Source organism: Meleagris gallopavo, chromosome 1 (genome assembly GCF_905368555.1).
Source record: "Meleagris gallopavo chromosome 1, MGAL_WU_HG_1.1, whole genome shotgun sequence".
NCBI classification, from domain to species: domain Eukaryota; kingdom Metazoa; phylum Chordata; class Aves; order Galliformes; family Phasianidae; genus Meleagris; species Meleagris gallopavo.
Window position 1 is genome coordinate 87,718,631 of NC_139404.1, and position 15,714 is coordinate 87,734,344.

Here is a 15,714-nt window from a genome sequence, read left to right on the forward strand (position 1 = left end):
GAAGAGAATATGTATTTGAGGGATTTTTTAATTTAATTTTTATTTTTGGATATGTCTTGCTCTGTGTTTTAACCAATATTACATTAAAATAAAGATGATAGTTCTCTGTTCTTTTGGTGAATGCATATGACAACGTGATTTTCAAGCCATGGTAGCTCTTAGAAGGTATTGGTTTTGCTGGTGACAGATAAAAAGTTTATCTGATGAAATATACATGTTGATTTTCTTCCAGGGAGCTTGTAAATCCTTGACAAGATTTAGAAGATCTTGAGAATTAAGACTGCTTCTGCTGTCAAGTGGCCTGGAAGGTGGTAAATGGCATGTTGTCCCCCAGGTTCTGATATCTCTGCCACCTGGTTTGTGCAGTTAAAAGATGGCAATGCTCTAATAGCTTTTTATTTGTTTGTTTTCATGTGTAGAACATATCCAAGTATCTTACAACAAAGAAAGGCCATAAACAGACCAGGTCTGCAGAGTATTTCTCTGTCCTTGCATTTCTCTGCAAATGCCCTGGGCTTGCGCAGAGTTCATATTTATTCCTTAGCATCATCTGTGCATCTCTGGAAACCTCAACGTCAGCACATAGGTGTATACATAGGGAGCATCTTTCAGCAAACCTCCACAAGAGTTTCCGTGTGAAAGGCTGTGTTCAAAGTTTGACAACTTTGGAAACTTTCCAGTTTTATTTTATCTTTTTATTTTTATTTTTATTTTGTAACCTAGTTGTGAAATGCTTGCTGTTGTTGGTAACTGGGGGAATGGAGCCTGGACTTGCCAGTTATTCTAATTGCTGGACTGCTTTATCTGATGGGAGTTGATCCAGCATACTTTTGACAGACAGAATTTGGGGATGGCTGAAATCACCAGACTCTTTCTATGGAGTGAATTGACAAACAGCAAATCTAACAAAGGTCAAGGGTTACTTTGTGGGAGAGCAAGGTGTACTTTTCTCTTTGTATTCCAGTTAGAAGGCATTGAAGGCTGTGGGTCTAAACATGGGAAGTGAGGAAATTAACATCAGCTTTACTGTTGCTGGCAGCTGTTCACAGATTTACAAAGATTTTGAAACTTGTAATATTGTGATTATATGTATTATTTGAAGCATAAGATGAACCACGACATTTACAGGCATTAAATCTTAACTTCAAGTCTTCAAGCTCCATCTCCATTCGCTAAAAAGAATTCTATTTTAGCTCCATCTTCCATTCACTAGGTAGAATTCCATTTTAATTGTAAGTTCCAATCTTGGGTTACCAAGGAAAAATGAATGAGACAAAATCTATTGGAAACTGTAAGAGGAGTGTTCTAATGGTAGTATCTTTGCTGCTGAAAGTCTGATCCTTTCTTCCATGTCATGATTCTGACCATCAGTATGTTGTATGCATTTATCCAAGAGAAGAAACTCAAGTTCTCCTTTACTTTGAAACCACATGTGCTTGCCATTTCTTAATTTGCAGTTTTGGTGAGCTAAACAGGTAATCCTTCTTACTTCCTATTTACTGCACAGAGTCTATTTTCAGTCCTCTGGTCACTGGAATAACTATCTGAATTTCCTGTATTCTTTCAGCACTTTTTGTGGAGAGTGAGTGTCAGAATCAGCTGTAGTGTTTCTCATTGCTGCTGCACCTTCTGCACTTTGCTCAGTGGACTCCTTTGGTCACAGCATCTTACCCAGAGCTTGTGCCCACGTGATGATCTTCGGTCATCCTGTGTGCTTCAGCATCTGCTGCTCCGCAGAACAGTGCTACATTCTATAAAGTACTTTCCTGTCTCTGAGTATGGCTATGTTGAGATACCATTTTACTCGCTTCCAGGTAGACTGTTTTCAAGGAGTTTTCATTATTTTTGTTGTTTGCTCTTTGAAGCTTGTTAAGCTTATGTTACTAAGAGTTTGGGCTTCTTTTGTGTTTGCTGATAACACATTAAATAGCTCAGGCCTGGAAACACATTCTTGTACAAACTCAATGAAAATATACCTAATAATTAATTTCTCAATTACAGTCATTACAGTTAGCTTTAATTTCCCTACTGAGTCGTGCTGCTTTAGAATCAGTTTAGCTCCCTGATCAATAGTGTGCAGTCACTAAGCACACTGTATTGCAGAGCTCTTAGTAAATTGTATCATCACCATATCTTTTCAAGCCAAACTTGTTCCATTGTTTTTTCTGTGGCTTGATGACATAATAGCAGGCTTACAATTTGATTACCGTGCTTTGAAAATATTGGTATGAGTCTGGTGTTTTTCCAATCTTCTGCAGCTTTTCTGGGTTTCAAAGCCTTATTAAAAATTGATACTGAAGGACAAGATGGCTTTTCAGCTTTCTTGGCATGGAATGATCCCTAGAGAACACATTGCAGAGCCAACATCTGTGAAGGGAGAGACCTTTGCAGCTCAGGAGGGTTAAATTACCTACTGCTGCCCCCAAGTCAGAAAGAAGGTCAGAGGCTTGTGCAAGGAGGCATGGCTTTAGTGAAATCCCATTGCTAGTAAGCACGCAGCACCCTGATGTGACTAGAAACAAATGAGCAGTCTTGGGAGCTCTATTTTAAACAGAAGAATAAAAAAGATCTGATAGTACAAAATGTAGGGTTTTTTTTGTTTTGTTTTGTTTTGTTTGTTTTTTGTTTTTTTTTGTGTGTGGGACTGGCCAAAGAGTATAAGGCCCTTAACCATCTTGTGCTGTATTTTACTGTTGCAGCTGCAGTTTGCTCCTACACCAATCTTCAGGCTTGGTTTGCACTCTTGGTCCTCCACGTTTGCTTTGCATCCAACAGCGTGTTCTCTGGAATGGAAATGTTCAAGTAATGGCCTTGTCACGTAACAGGCTCTGAGTTATGTAATCCAATATTTCATGGGGTTTTAAAACTACCAGTGCATAGAAGAGAAAGCACTAAATGAAATGCCATGGAAGACAACGGTAAATCAGGTCATCTATTAAATTTTTCATCTCGAGTTTTTTCAAGCCCAGAGCATCCTGAGCAGTATAAATCTGAGAATTTGTGGTTTTAGAATAAGGAAATAACGGATGAGGAGACCATTATGAGACAGATAAACAAGCAGCTGTACCTCTTTCTCATTTTTTTTCTAAGGCTGTAGAAGAAGGAGTTTTTCTGGTAATGCTGACTGTGAATCCATCTTGGGTTTATCAGCCTCCTTTCATATCCAGCTGATCGCAATTCATTTGCCAAATGGGAGCTGTTTCATAGCTCTCTTCCCTCTCTTCCTCTCTTCCCTTTTCCTCTCACCAGTGCAGTGGTACAATCAAAATTAAACCTCCGTACATGGGCGTAACTCCCTTGCTTTTGCTGGAGGCATGCTGACTCACACCCACAGAAAACACAGTCTCTGTACTTTACAGTATAGTTAATAATTTTCAGTGATTCTCCCTTGTTTTTAGTGGCTCAAGTTATTTTCTTGGGATGATATCTGGTAGCCTAATATATAGCATAGATAGGGTGATGGTAACACTCTGCTGCCTGCTTTCTCTTCCTTGGCTTTCCATCTTATTTTCCCTGTACTGAAACTTTTTTGAGCACTTGGGCAGGCTGGAGGAGAAATTATTTTTCATTCTGTAAACCTGCTAGCATCATGCTGCAGAACAGGGAGAAAAAAGGTTCTGCTTCTGCTTCACGATTAAAAATAAATGAAATGTATAGTAATTTGTGGTACCTTTGTGTAACAGGCATATGATGAAGCCCCTCTGTTTGCATTGCTAACTGTCGGGAGCTGGGATGCTTGCTGTAGTTTGGGGTGATGCAGACTAGGTGGAGTAAAGCTGAGTCTGTGGGGTGAACAGCACAGGGCTGAGAAAACACGCCTGAGAGCAGTCTACAGATGGGCGAGATAAACAGATCCCCCAGCTGCAACGGAGGAGGCAGGCCTCTTTAATGGCTCTTAGCAACGCCCCTGCTCTGACCCTCCTCATATGTGAGGAAAATCAAATCAATACACTGTTCTTCAAACCACGATGCTGCAGCGGCAGCAGGGCATTGTGGCAGCCTCTGTCTCTTAAATCCACTGACGCTTTTCAGGTTGCTGATCTGGATATCCATCCCTGCATCTCTGCTGAAGAAGAACCCGACTGCATCTCAAAAGGATTCCTGGAGCTCCCATGTATAACCTTCTTACTGGCAAGCGTTAGGTAGGCAATTTTAAAGCATTTCTGGATTTGCAGGCAGCTTGTAACATCGACCTGAGAACTCTATTATATTCTCTGTAATCGCAGCAGAAGCCGCTCTCTCAAGCTTACTCTGCTTTAAATCTTCGTTTTCACCTTCTGTTTTTGTTGTTGGGGCAGGGGAGGGTATTTCTGTTTTTCCTTCTTTCCTTCTTTTTTAAAAAGCAAGAAATGTTGTGGCTGATGTATGCTTTTGGAAAATGATATTCCCCTGCTGATCCCTCCCCTGCTCTGCAGAACAGCTATAAGCAATGCCATACAGTGACTTTCAGTGTTGATGAACATCTGCTCAACTGCCTAATGTATAGGGCAGGCTGCTCTCTCCTTTATTCTCTAATTTTCCGGTGTCTACCTGCCAGCTGCACACCAAGACCTTCCCCGCTAACCGAGTTCTGCTTTGGTTCCAGAGATGGCTAACAGAGGACCAAGCTATGGCTTAAGCCGAGAAGTTCAGGAAAAGATTGAACAGAAATATGACCCGGAATTAGAGTCTAGGCTGGCGAACTGGATTATCGTGCAGTGTGAGGAACAGATTGAACCCCCTCCTCCTGGAAGGCAGCATTTCCAGACCTGGCTGATGGATGGAACGGTGAGCTATCTGTTTAACTCTGTACTTGATATCTTTATGCATGCGGTGAATTAGTATATATTACTACGTGTCCTTGTTTTCTGTCTCCATCCGGCGAAATTGGTTAGAGCTCATGGCCAGTGCAGAAATAGGTGTCCTAGCATCTGACTGATTTCCTTTTGCTTGTGAATCCTAATCTCAGAAAATAATTATTCTGCTGGAGTACTGGGATTAGTACGGTGCTTATGATTCTTATGGGTCATGCACATTATATATGGGTATGACTCATTCCTTCAGTGCCTTTCCTCATGCAGTTAGATGAGATCTGCTTTTAAAATTAGATGTATAATTTTCTCTTTAAGAAATAGTATTTATAGAAAAAGAAAAAAAGGTGAGCAGGTGTTGAAAAACTGTTTTCTTCTTGTGAATCATTCTGTAGCCATAACATTGTATCCTTTTGGTTTATTGAACAACAGGCAGATGCTGCTGTTTGCAGAGAGCTGTAGAAATACGCTAATCATTGAATCTCTGCCAAAGTGACTTCAACAGTATTTCAATTGACATTGCTTATTTTTTTGGCTCGAGCATGTGGTTTCTTCTCTGTCAGTTGTTACATAACTTACCAGTGATTGCTTTGCTGCTTCTAGCAGATGAGGATTTATTCGGTCAGGCTATTGCCATCGGTTAATGAAAGCTCTAATACCTTTTGAATATACTTTGACTATTATCAGTCTCTTATTTGTTCCTGATAGAAGAAAGTACGTCCCTGACAGAAACTGTCTAGATTGAAAGCATTTTACAGCATCATTTCATGTGCAGATATTTCTTCTAGTTTGGTGACTGCTTTCTCATTTTGTTTCTGTGTTTCTCTCTCAGCTGTTATGCAAGTTAATAAACAGTTTACATCCAAAGGGAAATGAACCCATTGCAAAGATCTCTGAATCAAAAATGGCTTTCAAGCAGATGGAACAAATTTCTCAGTTCTTAAAAGCTGCTGAAATCTACGGAGTAAGAACAACAGATATTTTCCAGACAGTGGATTTATGGGAAGGTAAAAATAATAAACTGGAAGTCAGCTTGCAGTCTTCATTTTACAGTGCTTTGATGTGTTGTAATAGTGCATTTTGTCTAAGGCATATTCTCTAATGTAATTATCTTTTGTTTCTGTTTGCCTTATCTCATTACCATGTTCTTCCAGTGGTGCATTATCTCCTCTGAGGGATTTATATTACCCTCAGGGCATAATGGAGCTTTTCCAAGCTCATGTGTTATCCAAAAGCCCATCATTTTGACAGAAATCCACAGACCTAATAAAACAACTGCTCTCTATGCTAATTATTTCCAAGTAAATAGCTTCTAAGAGCAAATAGGGGAAACCCTTATTTTGTGATGACGAGCTTTTATTACAGTTTTCAAATTATAAGCAAAGCTTAAATTAGAGCCATAAAGCGCATTCCCAGGAGCATACATGCCTCTGTAGAGCAGATGAGGGCTCCGTTATGACTAGAGAGAGCAGAGCTCACTGCTAATGTTATAGCTGAGTATCTCTCTGCAACAATACAGTCTTGCTGGAAAAGTCACTATGGCAACAGCAAAAATCTGAGTGCCCTGTATATTCACCTGGAGGTGAATACTCTCCATTCCGGACATGAAGTGGACATTGTGTATTGTAGCTGCCAAAGAGCTGAGTCATTTGAGTGTTTGCATGGCTGCTTTTGCCACCTCTGTGGTGATGCACCCTTCCTGGTGCTCTTGTGAAATGCACTGTGTATCTCGCATCTCTCAGGCCAAAATGCAGGGACTCAAAGCAAAGACAGTGCCAGGGTAGTGAAAGGCAGGTATCATTTGTGTAGGAACACAAGTGGAGTGAAAACACTGAGATCTGTTTTCATAGGCTATTGAGATATGTGGAAGAGATCACTTCTTTCAAGGACAGCTTGAGGCATGAAACATAGGGGAGCTCTTTGCAGATAGGTTAGAATGGGAGGATGTATTGACAGACTGCATTAGTAGACTCTCAGGGTACTGGGTTTACTGGACAGATCTCACCTTCGGATGCAAGAGCTGGGTTGTTTTTTCCAGGTCATTTTTTTGTAATTTTTCCAATCTACCTTTAAATATTTTAAATGAAAGGATTTTTACTTCCCTGCAGTAACACGCCCTTCCTCAGCCTAGCAGGCTGTTGAAAGGGAAGCTCCATCTATACTAGAAGGGATGATATTACCTCATTTCAGGTGCTTTTGAGTGCAGGCTTCTGCATTTCATAACACTTCTGCATGATGCAAACAAAAGAACAGTATGTCAATCCTTATGATGAAAAGGACCTGCTTTTAAAGGCAGAGCTCCTAATCGTGGTGGCAATCTCTTTATTTTCTTTCTTTCACTCATCTCCATTCCTCAGCAGATGTAAGGGGAAAAGCTGGTAACTTCCAGATGACAGAAACTCAAAACGCAACTTGCAGCCCAGGGGAGAGATGTACAGGACTTTTCTCCACGGTTATTTTAGGCCTTCCCAAAACTGACCTTTGTCTCTTCACCCCAACATTCTCTTTCCATACCTCATGCTTCTCATTTAGAGTGCTGAGGTGAAGCAGCACGTGCAGGCCTACTTGTGATCATGTGAGGCCTACTTGTGCCTAACCGTAGCTCTGATCTCCAACATCAGTATTGTTTCGAGCCCAAATCATCAGAAATTTGATGCATTGGCTAGGCAGAAAGGACAGAATCTTTCATAATTACATAACTTCTACACTTCAGAAAATACTTCCAGGCCACAATGTGTTTAGACAGGCAGCAAGCATCAATGTATGTTTACATGAAAAGAAAATTATGTGTAGTTGATAAAACAGTTTCTCTGTCTCTGATTATTTTCCAAGAGTTTTTTTTGCTTTGAGATTCTTAGTAATGATTGATGAAAATGCTTTAGTACACAATCTGCTGTTGGCTGTTTCAAACTCAGTCAGTCCATCTGGTGCATTTCTCAACAGTGTCACCTCTCGTTTGGTCCTTCTTAAAGGAAGAGAAAGGTGAGCAACCTTCCCTAGTCCGTGCCCAAGAGAGCATGTTTTCTGTTTTACAGATAGGTCCCTGCCATACTTCCAGAGAGGTAAGAGGCAGATGTTAACTCTGTTTATAGCCCAGCCTGCACAAAGAAGTGTCTCGGGAATATGGTTCAGAGCAGTTCTCCCTCTGTGGGTCTCAGCCCTTCCTTCTAGCCATACTTCCCCAGAGAGAAAGGGAGAGATGTAACCGAGCCACCACCCCCCTCTAATATGCCATGCCAAGACTCTCTACAGGGCTTACTGCAAAGGACAAGAGGGTAGATGCCACAAGATGAAGCGGATCTGGGGTATTCCCTGACTGAGTGCCAATGCATGTGCAGGAGCACTGGGCCCCGCTCGCAGTTGCCCTGCAGCCTCTCCCCTTGCCACTGAGAAGGGAAGCAGAGCTGAGTGCAGAGCATGGGGGAGGCTGCCAGATGGTTCCATTGGGCCCAGCGGGATATTTTGCTACCCGTCTTTTGTTTCTTTTCTTTTTCTATCTGTGTGTACGTGCTTGCTGTCATTATTCAGCTCATTCACTTTTAAATCCTTTTTCCACATCTCTCCTCATCCCCGTTTGTTACCACAACGGGCATCCCAAGGACGTTATTTGTGGCATCTGTTGAGGCATATGGTACATCTGCTGCTGTGGGGAGCTCCGAGCGTCCCGCCCCACGCTGCTCCCTGCGTACGTGCCTGTGCAAGAGGCCGACCCTCAGCTGCCCTCCCTCAAGCAGGGACCATCTGACAGTCTGGTTAACAAACACAGGCACGGGAGGATCCTGGATGGCTGACTATTTGTTTTCTGTACAAATCGTCCCCTGCAGAGAAGACTCCTGTAAACTGTAATGGGCTGTGTGACAGTCACAGCTGGAAGCCACAAGTCATTTTCAGCTTTAGGGTGTCTCCTTCACCTCAGCCAGTGCCTTATGCAGTGAGGTCTGTGTGAACCAGAGCCCCGAGCTTCATCCACCTGTAAGCAGGGTGATGCTTATACATTATGTGCTAAGCTCTTTTCCTATGCACTCCTGCTGGAGTACAGTACTTGTCATTAACGCTATTCCATGGGAGGCATTTCTGGAGTCTGCTGTCATAGTCATATCTTGAGCATCACATGGTTTTGTGAGTCACTTATTTCCCCATATGAAGAACTTGTGTTCAAAATTAGTTCCTTTAACTAGAGAGGCGATTTCAGGAAAAAGGAAGAATTGGAACAGAAGGAATGTGTGGGGAAGATTTCCAGGGCATAGGATGGCTTGTGTTGGAGAAGACCTCAAAGATCATGTAGTTCTGACCCCCTGCTGTGGGCAGCGTTGCCAACTGCTAAATCAGATTGCTCAGAGCCCTGTCCAGCCTTGCCTTGAACACCTATTTCCATTTTCATTTCAGAATAAAAAAAAGGTATATGAAACAAAATTTCCAAAAACTTAGTCACCTCACACCATTGCAAAGACATGTGGCAGCTCCTAGTGAAGTAGAGTTCTTGCTAGAGAGTTTTCTAAATGTCATTGTGCTTGAGTTGGGTAATCAGATAGAATCCGCCTGTTTCTGTTTACTTGCCTAATGTTCTCTTCTCTTTTCACACCGAGTAGCAAAGTGCAGGGGAAGAACCAAAAAAAAAAAAAAAAAGGTGTAACCTTCATTTTTTTAAAAGCAAAACAAAAAACACACACACAAAAAAACCTCACTTTTTTTTTTTTTTTTTAATTAAGTGGAGAAATAAACAAAAGATGTTGATACAAAAGGAAAATTTACTTCTTACCTTAATTTTGGAAGGAAAGATCAGAGGAGTGGGTACTGTTTTTTTAAATAAAAACAAATACTGACAACAGGAATAGCAACATCTTTTGGAAATGAGCCTTATATTTCAAGGTGCTATTTTGGAAACTTGGTGAATTCTCAAGCAGGTGGAAAGCATACATCTAGGCAAGTAATTGACAAGTCCATCACCTCACAGTATAGATGGGAAATTATCCCAAGAAGCTTTTTCTCTCTCTGTTGTTTACGGAAGAACGTTAACAAAGTAGTGAAGACCAGGTATGGAAATTTTACTTGGCTAAAGGAGAGCACTGGCATTTTGAAATGAGGAATCAAGTGTGATAAGGTAAGGAGGGAAACTGTGGAAGAATAATATAAGTTAGGACTGGATGACAGCAAGAGCATCAGCTTTTGACAGCCTGTGTAGGGAAGCCAGTAGGAAGGATTTGGGAAGTGATTTGATGGGTAATTTGGGAAAGGGTGGTGCAAGTTAATCTGCACGAGTCCTTTCCAGGACTGCCAGGAACTTTGTCAGCATGAGGACTGTCTGCAACTGTCAGTGGTTACATGATGGGATCAGTTTACAGGTGAAGAAGCAGAGGCACAGCACAGTTATTTGTCACATTGCTCTCCTTCAGCCATGTTTTACTGAGCACATTATCATTCTCTTTATGCCAAAGTGTTCTCTTTTTAGCACAAAATTTAGAAGGGTTTAAAATAGCAAGGGTGAATGCATTAAAATGGCTTTGAAACTTGAAAATTCCCAAATAGTTACATTTTGCTTTAACACCATTCCTTTGATAATCTTTTTCATAATCTCTTGCATGTCAGCACTTCAATTTGAGCAACTCTAAAATAGCACTTATAATGCTTCTAATGTACTTTTTCAGAGTAGCCAAGGGAAGCAGTTAATGCATTGGATGAAGGCATTGATCAATGTGCCAAGCTGTTTGTTATGCGAGGATTTCTTATATTGGTTTTGCTGTTTGCCTTTCCAGGGAAGGACATGGCAGCAGTGCAGAGAACCTTAATGGCTCTAGGCAGTTTGGCAGTCACCAAGGATGATGGATGCTACAAAGGGGATCCATCCTGGTTTCACAGGTAATGCCCAAGGCACAGTTTCCCAGAGCTGACTTTCATGCAAAGCTGGTATTATTGTCTGTTCTTGGCCTTCGAAGAAATTTACTGGGGAAGGAAAGGAAGAATCTTTGCAAAATTTCCTTGTAGTGGAGAGATCTCCTCTTTGGAGTCTAGACAAGGGGATCAAATATCCAACCAGGCAGCAGCACTTTCTGCCCTTCACTGGTTCCCCGCATATCAGCATCATTTGGCCTCTGCCTTACTACCTCTCATCAGCCAGAAGTTACATCAGGGCTGCTGAGGAGGAGCCCTGTAGGAGGGGTGCAGTGCTTCCATGCTGCTGCCTTTTCTCAGGTAGTCCTCTTCAGCTCATATCACATGTCTCTCCTGCCCTGGAGCTGGAAAAGCACTATTGGTGCCAGGACTAAGGAGCAACTCACCCATGGCTGCAGCTCTGAGTTTTGCCTGCAGGCACCCTTTTATATTGAGCTGCCCTGGTTTGGACATCTGCGCATATGTGGAGATCCTACTAGATTTCTTTCTTAGCCATTTTTTTTTTCTTGTGGAGTACCACTTATCTGCAGAGAATTCTCTGTCGTGGAAAAGATGTTTATTTGCTCTAAAGCCCCATTTGCTTTAGTAAGGGAGGCTGAGAAAGGCAGAAAAAAGAGGAAATCCTCCTATAGTAACCCCTCTTGCCCACAGACATAGTGTTGAAATGAGGTTCCTCTACCCAAAAATATTTCTTATGCTAAAGCAGCTAAGGCATGTTAATGAAAAGAGTGCTTCCTGCTGGTCATTGGTTTCCCTGAATTTTCTGATGATTAGTTGAGGATCAGCAAGCAAACTTTGCTTATCTTAAAGTTTGAGGTGGTTTAACAGAGGCTAAAGGAGACCTGAAGTTTAGGTGAGCAAGTGTCAATTCCTATACATTCTTCATGTGGTATTCATTTAAATTTATTTCATACAGTCCAGAAAGAGATTTTTACTTCCTGAATATAATAGGTTTTTAAATTCAAATCCAGTTACATGCTTTAATTTAAACCAGACATGAATTCACCATGACCCAGACAGGCTTATTTGTTTTATGTAACTATAACAAACTATAACTATAACAAATGGAAACAAATGAAAAATTAATTTTCATCTTTGCTCTTAATTGTGGATGGAATAGTTTTCATTGGCGTACTTGAAGATCATCTCCCTCCCTCCCTGACTGTCTGGGCTACATGGACAGCCAGCCTGCGTCTACTGCAGTCCCTGAAAGACTGTTTTATAGCTGCTGCCTTCAGGAAAACTGTTATTTCTATAAGGAGATAACATATGGCAGACTGGGAGCTGCTTTCTGAGTAGCTTAACCACCCCTTCAGCAGATCGAGCCCTCTCCCCATCACCCAGCATTATTCATGAGTCAGAGCATTCAGACCGATTCTTAATCACCTTAAGTTAAACTGAAAAATGTCAAGATTAAATGGAACAAGAGTATCCATGCAGGGATCAGCAGCGATCAATACATCCCCACATATGGACAAAGCTGCTTAACTTTCCATTGCCTGTGTCTTGCATGCCTGCTTCCATCGGGCCTGACTGCTCTTTCACTATGTGTCCTGGTAAGGTTCATGGATCCACTGCTGTTTGTTATCTGTGAGTTGGAAGCCTCTGGCTCTGGTGTAAAGTTGGCATGAAAAGTTAACAGGTCTGCACGGTGGCAGAGAGAGCGCTGTTGAGTGATGGCAAACAGGTCAAAGACAACTTGTAGCAGTGTGAGATGCTCTCACCTCCTTTTCTACAGCCTTGGTTATGCCTGTTTCCACCAGCCTAAAAGCAAATCACAAGTACCTGCTGTTATCTATAAGACTATCATATTCTAAGGGCAGCATTTATGATTGTAAAAATAACACCACGTGATCTAAACGATACAAGTAATCAACTTTTATTAGCATATCCTTGGTCTCTTTTTTAATATTTTCTTTGCAGTTCTCATTCTTCTTTCCTAGTCATACTTACATATCAACTTCTTCTGGATTTACTCCACAGCACAGCTGAAAAGTCCAAAGGGAAAAAAAAGTAGATTATGTTTCTGGGATTTTAATTAAAATAGAGACAGTCACAGTGAACCTGAGATTCAGTTACGTAATAGGAGTAGTTCCAAAAACATCCTTTCTCCGAGATACTGGCAGTGGTTTGCTGCCCACGTAAGGATTCTGGAAAAGAAATTTTGCAGCAGTGAGATAGAATTGCTGTATGAGGTGCCCAAAACTCTGTGTGCCTGCTTCCAAAATGGCAGTTGGAAATGCTGGAAAGATTAGTGCAGTGGTAAGGTGCAAGATTCAAGAGTGAAATGGCAAAAGGGATAAAGAGGAAAAGAACACTCCCCCCATCTCCAAAAATCTAGGCTTACAGGGAAAACTCCACAGGGAAGGGATCTCCAACCAGAGATCCTTCCCCAGTGCTAGTCAGCTCTTAAATAAGGTCTAAGAGAGGTGCAGCCAGGCTCCATTCCTTCTGGTCACACAGCTGAATTTCTTTCACCTGTGCTCCCAGGGCTGACCTGGTCCTTTCCCCAGATGATCAGTCAGTGGTTCAGGCCGTGACTCAACAGTTCCCATACACATGCTTTCCGGGAAGAGCCTGTGGTAGGTTGCTGTAAGCCCTCGTACTCATCTGTACATTGGCATAGGATCCATTCCTGAGAGATCTGAAGTGCTCTTCTGGACTTCAGCTCAGCCACTGCACAGGATCAGACACTCACAGAGGATTGTGTTGATGGCTTTCAATCACAGCAGGCACCCAATCTAACATTCCCATCTTGTGACGGAGTGAGGAGAAAAGGGAATTGTAATGTGATGTCATATTGCTAGATAACCTGATCCCAGGACAAACAGACACAGATGGCAGAGAGATTGTACCTGGATGGGAGCTGGCTGAAAGCCTCCCTCCCTTTGAGACTGTAGGTTCTTGCCATTTATTTGACAGCAACAGATTGATCCTTCTCCCTTCTAAGTAACTTGTTTTCCCCACCTTGTGTAAATGAAAGATTAATCAAGTACAAACTTTTGTGCTTCTTTTTTTCCCTAGTGCTATTTTCAGGGAAAAGAGGCTCTTTTTAAGGTCCAACAAAGATTCATTGATCTAGATGGCTTTTGAGACTGCTAATGCCAAGCAAAAGTAGTCAGCATGTTTTGGCAGAAGATAAAGGACTGTCATATAGTTAAGACACAGGTGCAAAGACCAAAGTCTATTGCTTTAGAGGGGAGAGATCTGGAAATGGCAACAGGGCTATTGTTCCGTCCTGCAGGCAACCATCATCCACACTTGTGAAAATGAGCAAGCCACTTTGCTGTTCCTTTGTTTCTCTGGGTACATTGCACTCACACCGACTCCACTGAGTTGAATGTATACCATTGCTGTAGACAGATATCTTTTTGTACTACAGCACGGATAAGTATCTTAGTGATCAGATCCCATAGGCTACAGCTTCTAAGAGCTATAGGACAAAATACTAACTCTATCACAAGTCGTATACACAGCGCTACATAAATATTTTACCTATCATAGTTGCTGGGCAAGCTATGATCCTGAAGGTTGTGAGTAGGTGGTACAGCGAAAGACTGAAGTGGTGTGGGTTTTAAGAGAGCACTTCTAACTGCAGGAAAGCAATTAGCCCAGCCAGTATTGTCCACCCAGCAGGATGATGCAAATTAAATACTGCAGTACAAGGGGAGGAGCTGTTAACATGAGCCAATTTCAGATTGCTTTTCACAATCATCTGGACATATGCAGAATGTCTATGTTGTTTTTTTTGTATGCACCTGTACAGGAAAGCACAGCAGAATCGACGGGGGTTTTCGGAAGAGCAGCTTCGTCAGGGACAGAACGTAATAGGCCTTCAGATGGGCAGCAACAAAGGAGCCTCACAGTCGGGTATGACGGGCTATGGGATGCCAAGGCAGATTATCTAAAAGCACCTCTGTCTGTAGAGAAAACACTCTTGCAGCATGGTCTGTTCAACAACAACAGAAAAAGAAAAAAAAAAAAAAAAAGCTCATTAGTTCTCTTTCTGCCTGGTTTTAATAGTTAGTGCTCTGAGCTGTGGGGTATTTTTGGTTTGGTTTGTTTTCTTTGCAGCTACAAGAGTTCATCTAGGAACTTGGGTTTTCGTGGTGTTGTGTGTCAGTTCACAGCACGTGCGCACTGCTGCCTCCTACTTTTCACTTCTGAACTATGCAAAGACAATTATTCTGTTTTAATTTATTTGCAAAGTGTTATCTTCCATATTTGTCTCACATTTCTCTTGTATCTCAACCAGTAATCCCGTTCTTCAACTCAGTGATGACATTGTTTGATCTAAGAATAAAGACATTAAAACACATCTTGGCCTCATTTTTTTGAAGGAAAGAAAAGCAATTTGAACCTCTTATAGCATAGTACAATGCTGAGGAGTGACACGTTTTGGTGGCTCAGTCTTTCTTGCCTCTAACTTCATCCCAGCCAAAGTTGGTAGAGCCAGCGGTGAGTCTTCATGACAGCAATGCAATCCTCAGAGAGTTCTTCAGTTTGAAAGGAAAATCTGTCAAACAGAGGTGAGAACAGCTTTTGCTTTGTGATAATTGATGTTACATCAAACAAAACACTGCAAACTAAGATGTGTTTTAAGCACTTAGAAGAAACAGAAGAGATGTTCCAGAAGGCTCCAGGCATTAATATCACTTGTTTGAATTCAAGGATTTTGTTATTCTCATCTGTGACAGGATGCAAACTGGACAAATAGTTGATTATTGGGACAGTTTGCTGGAGAGCCAGTAGAAGCACTGCTTGCTGGTGCAGTCACCTGGCCACAGCAGTTCACCAGAGCAGTTCACCTGACTGTGAGTGCAGATTGCACATCACACATACACTCAGGGGGCATGCTATTTTCTCAGCAAGTTTCTTTCCTTTTAAGAATAACTTGTAAAGCTCAATCATTTCTTTCCTCTAAGCAAGTAGGAAGCAAAATGGGATAACTTTGTGAGCTTTTAAAATTCGTAACAGAATTCCAAGAAGGCCTGAAGACATAGAATCTGGAAAGCTAATAGTCTGTTGTGAGGGG

General features: G+C 41.7%; 1 protein-coding gene across 3 annotated transcripts in view; it reads left to right on the forward strand.

The window, feature by feature from the left end:
* TAGLN3 (transgelin 3) overlaps nt 1-14,997 on the forward strand; it is a 20,736-nt gene extending 5,739 nt beyond the window's left edge. The window contains exons 1-6 of one of the 3 annotated variants that reach the window (XM_085239666.1): nt 248-1,814; nt 2,700-4,142; nt 4,586-4,767; nt 5,623-5,797; nt 10,544-10,646; nt 14,446-14,997. In XM_085239666.1, the coding sequence (XP_085095792.1) occupies nt 4,588-4,767; nt 5,623-5,797; nt 10,544-10,646; nt 14,446-14,587 (600 nt within the window). In that variant the 5' untranslated portion in view covers nt 248-1,814; nt 2,700-4,142; nt 4,586-4,587 and the 3' untranslated portion in view covers nt 14,588-14,997. Of the gene's footprint in view, nt 1-247; nt 4,143-4,585; nt 4,768-5,622; nt 5,798-10,543; nt 10,647-14,445 lie in introns of those variants that run through there. The other 2 variants (XM_085239670.1, XM_003202798.5) reach the window with 2 other exon arrangements.
* The last annotated feature ends 717 nt before the right edge of the window (nt 14,998-15,714 follow it).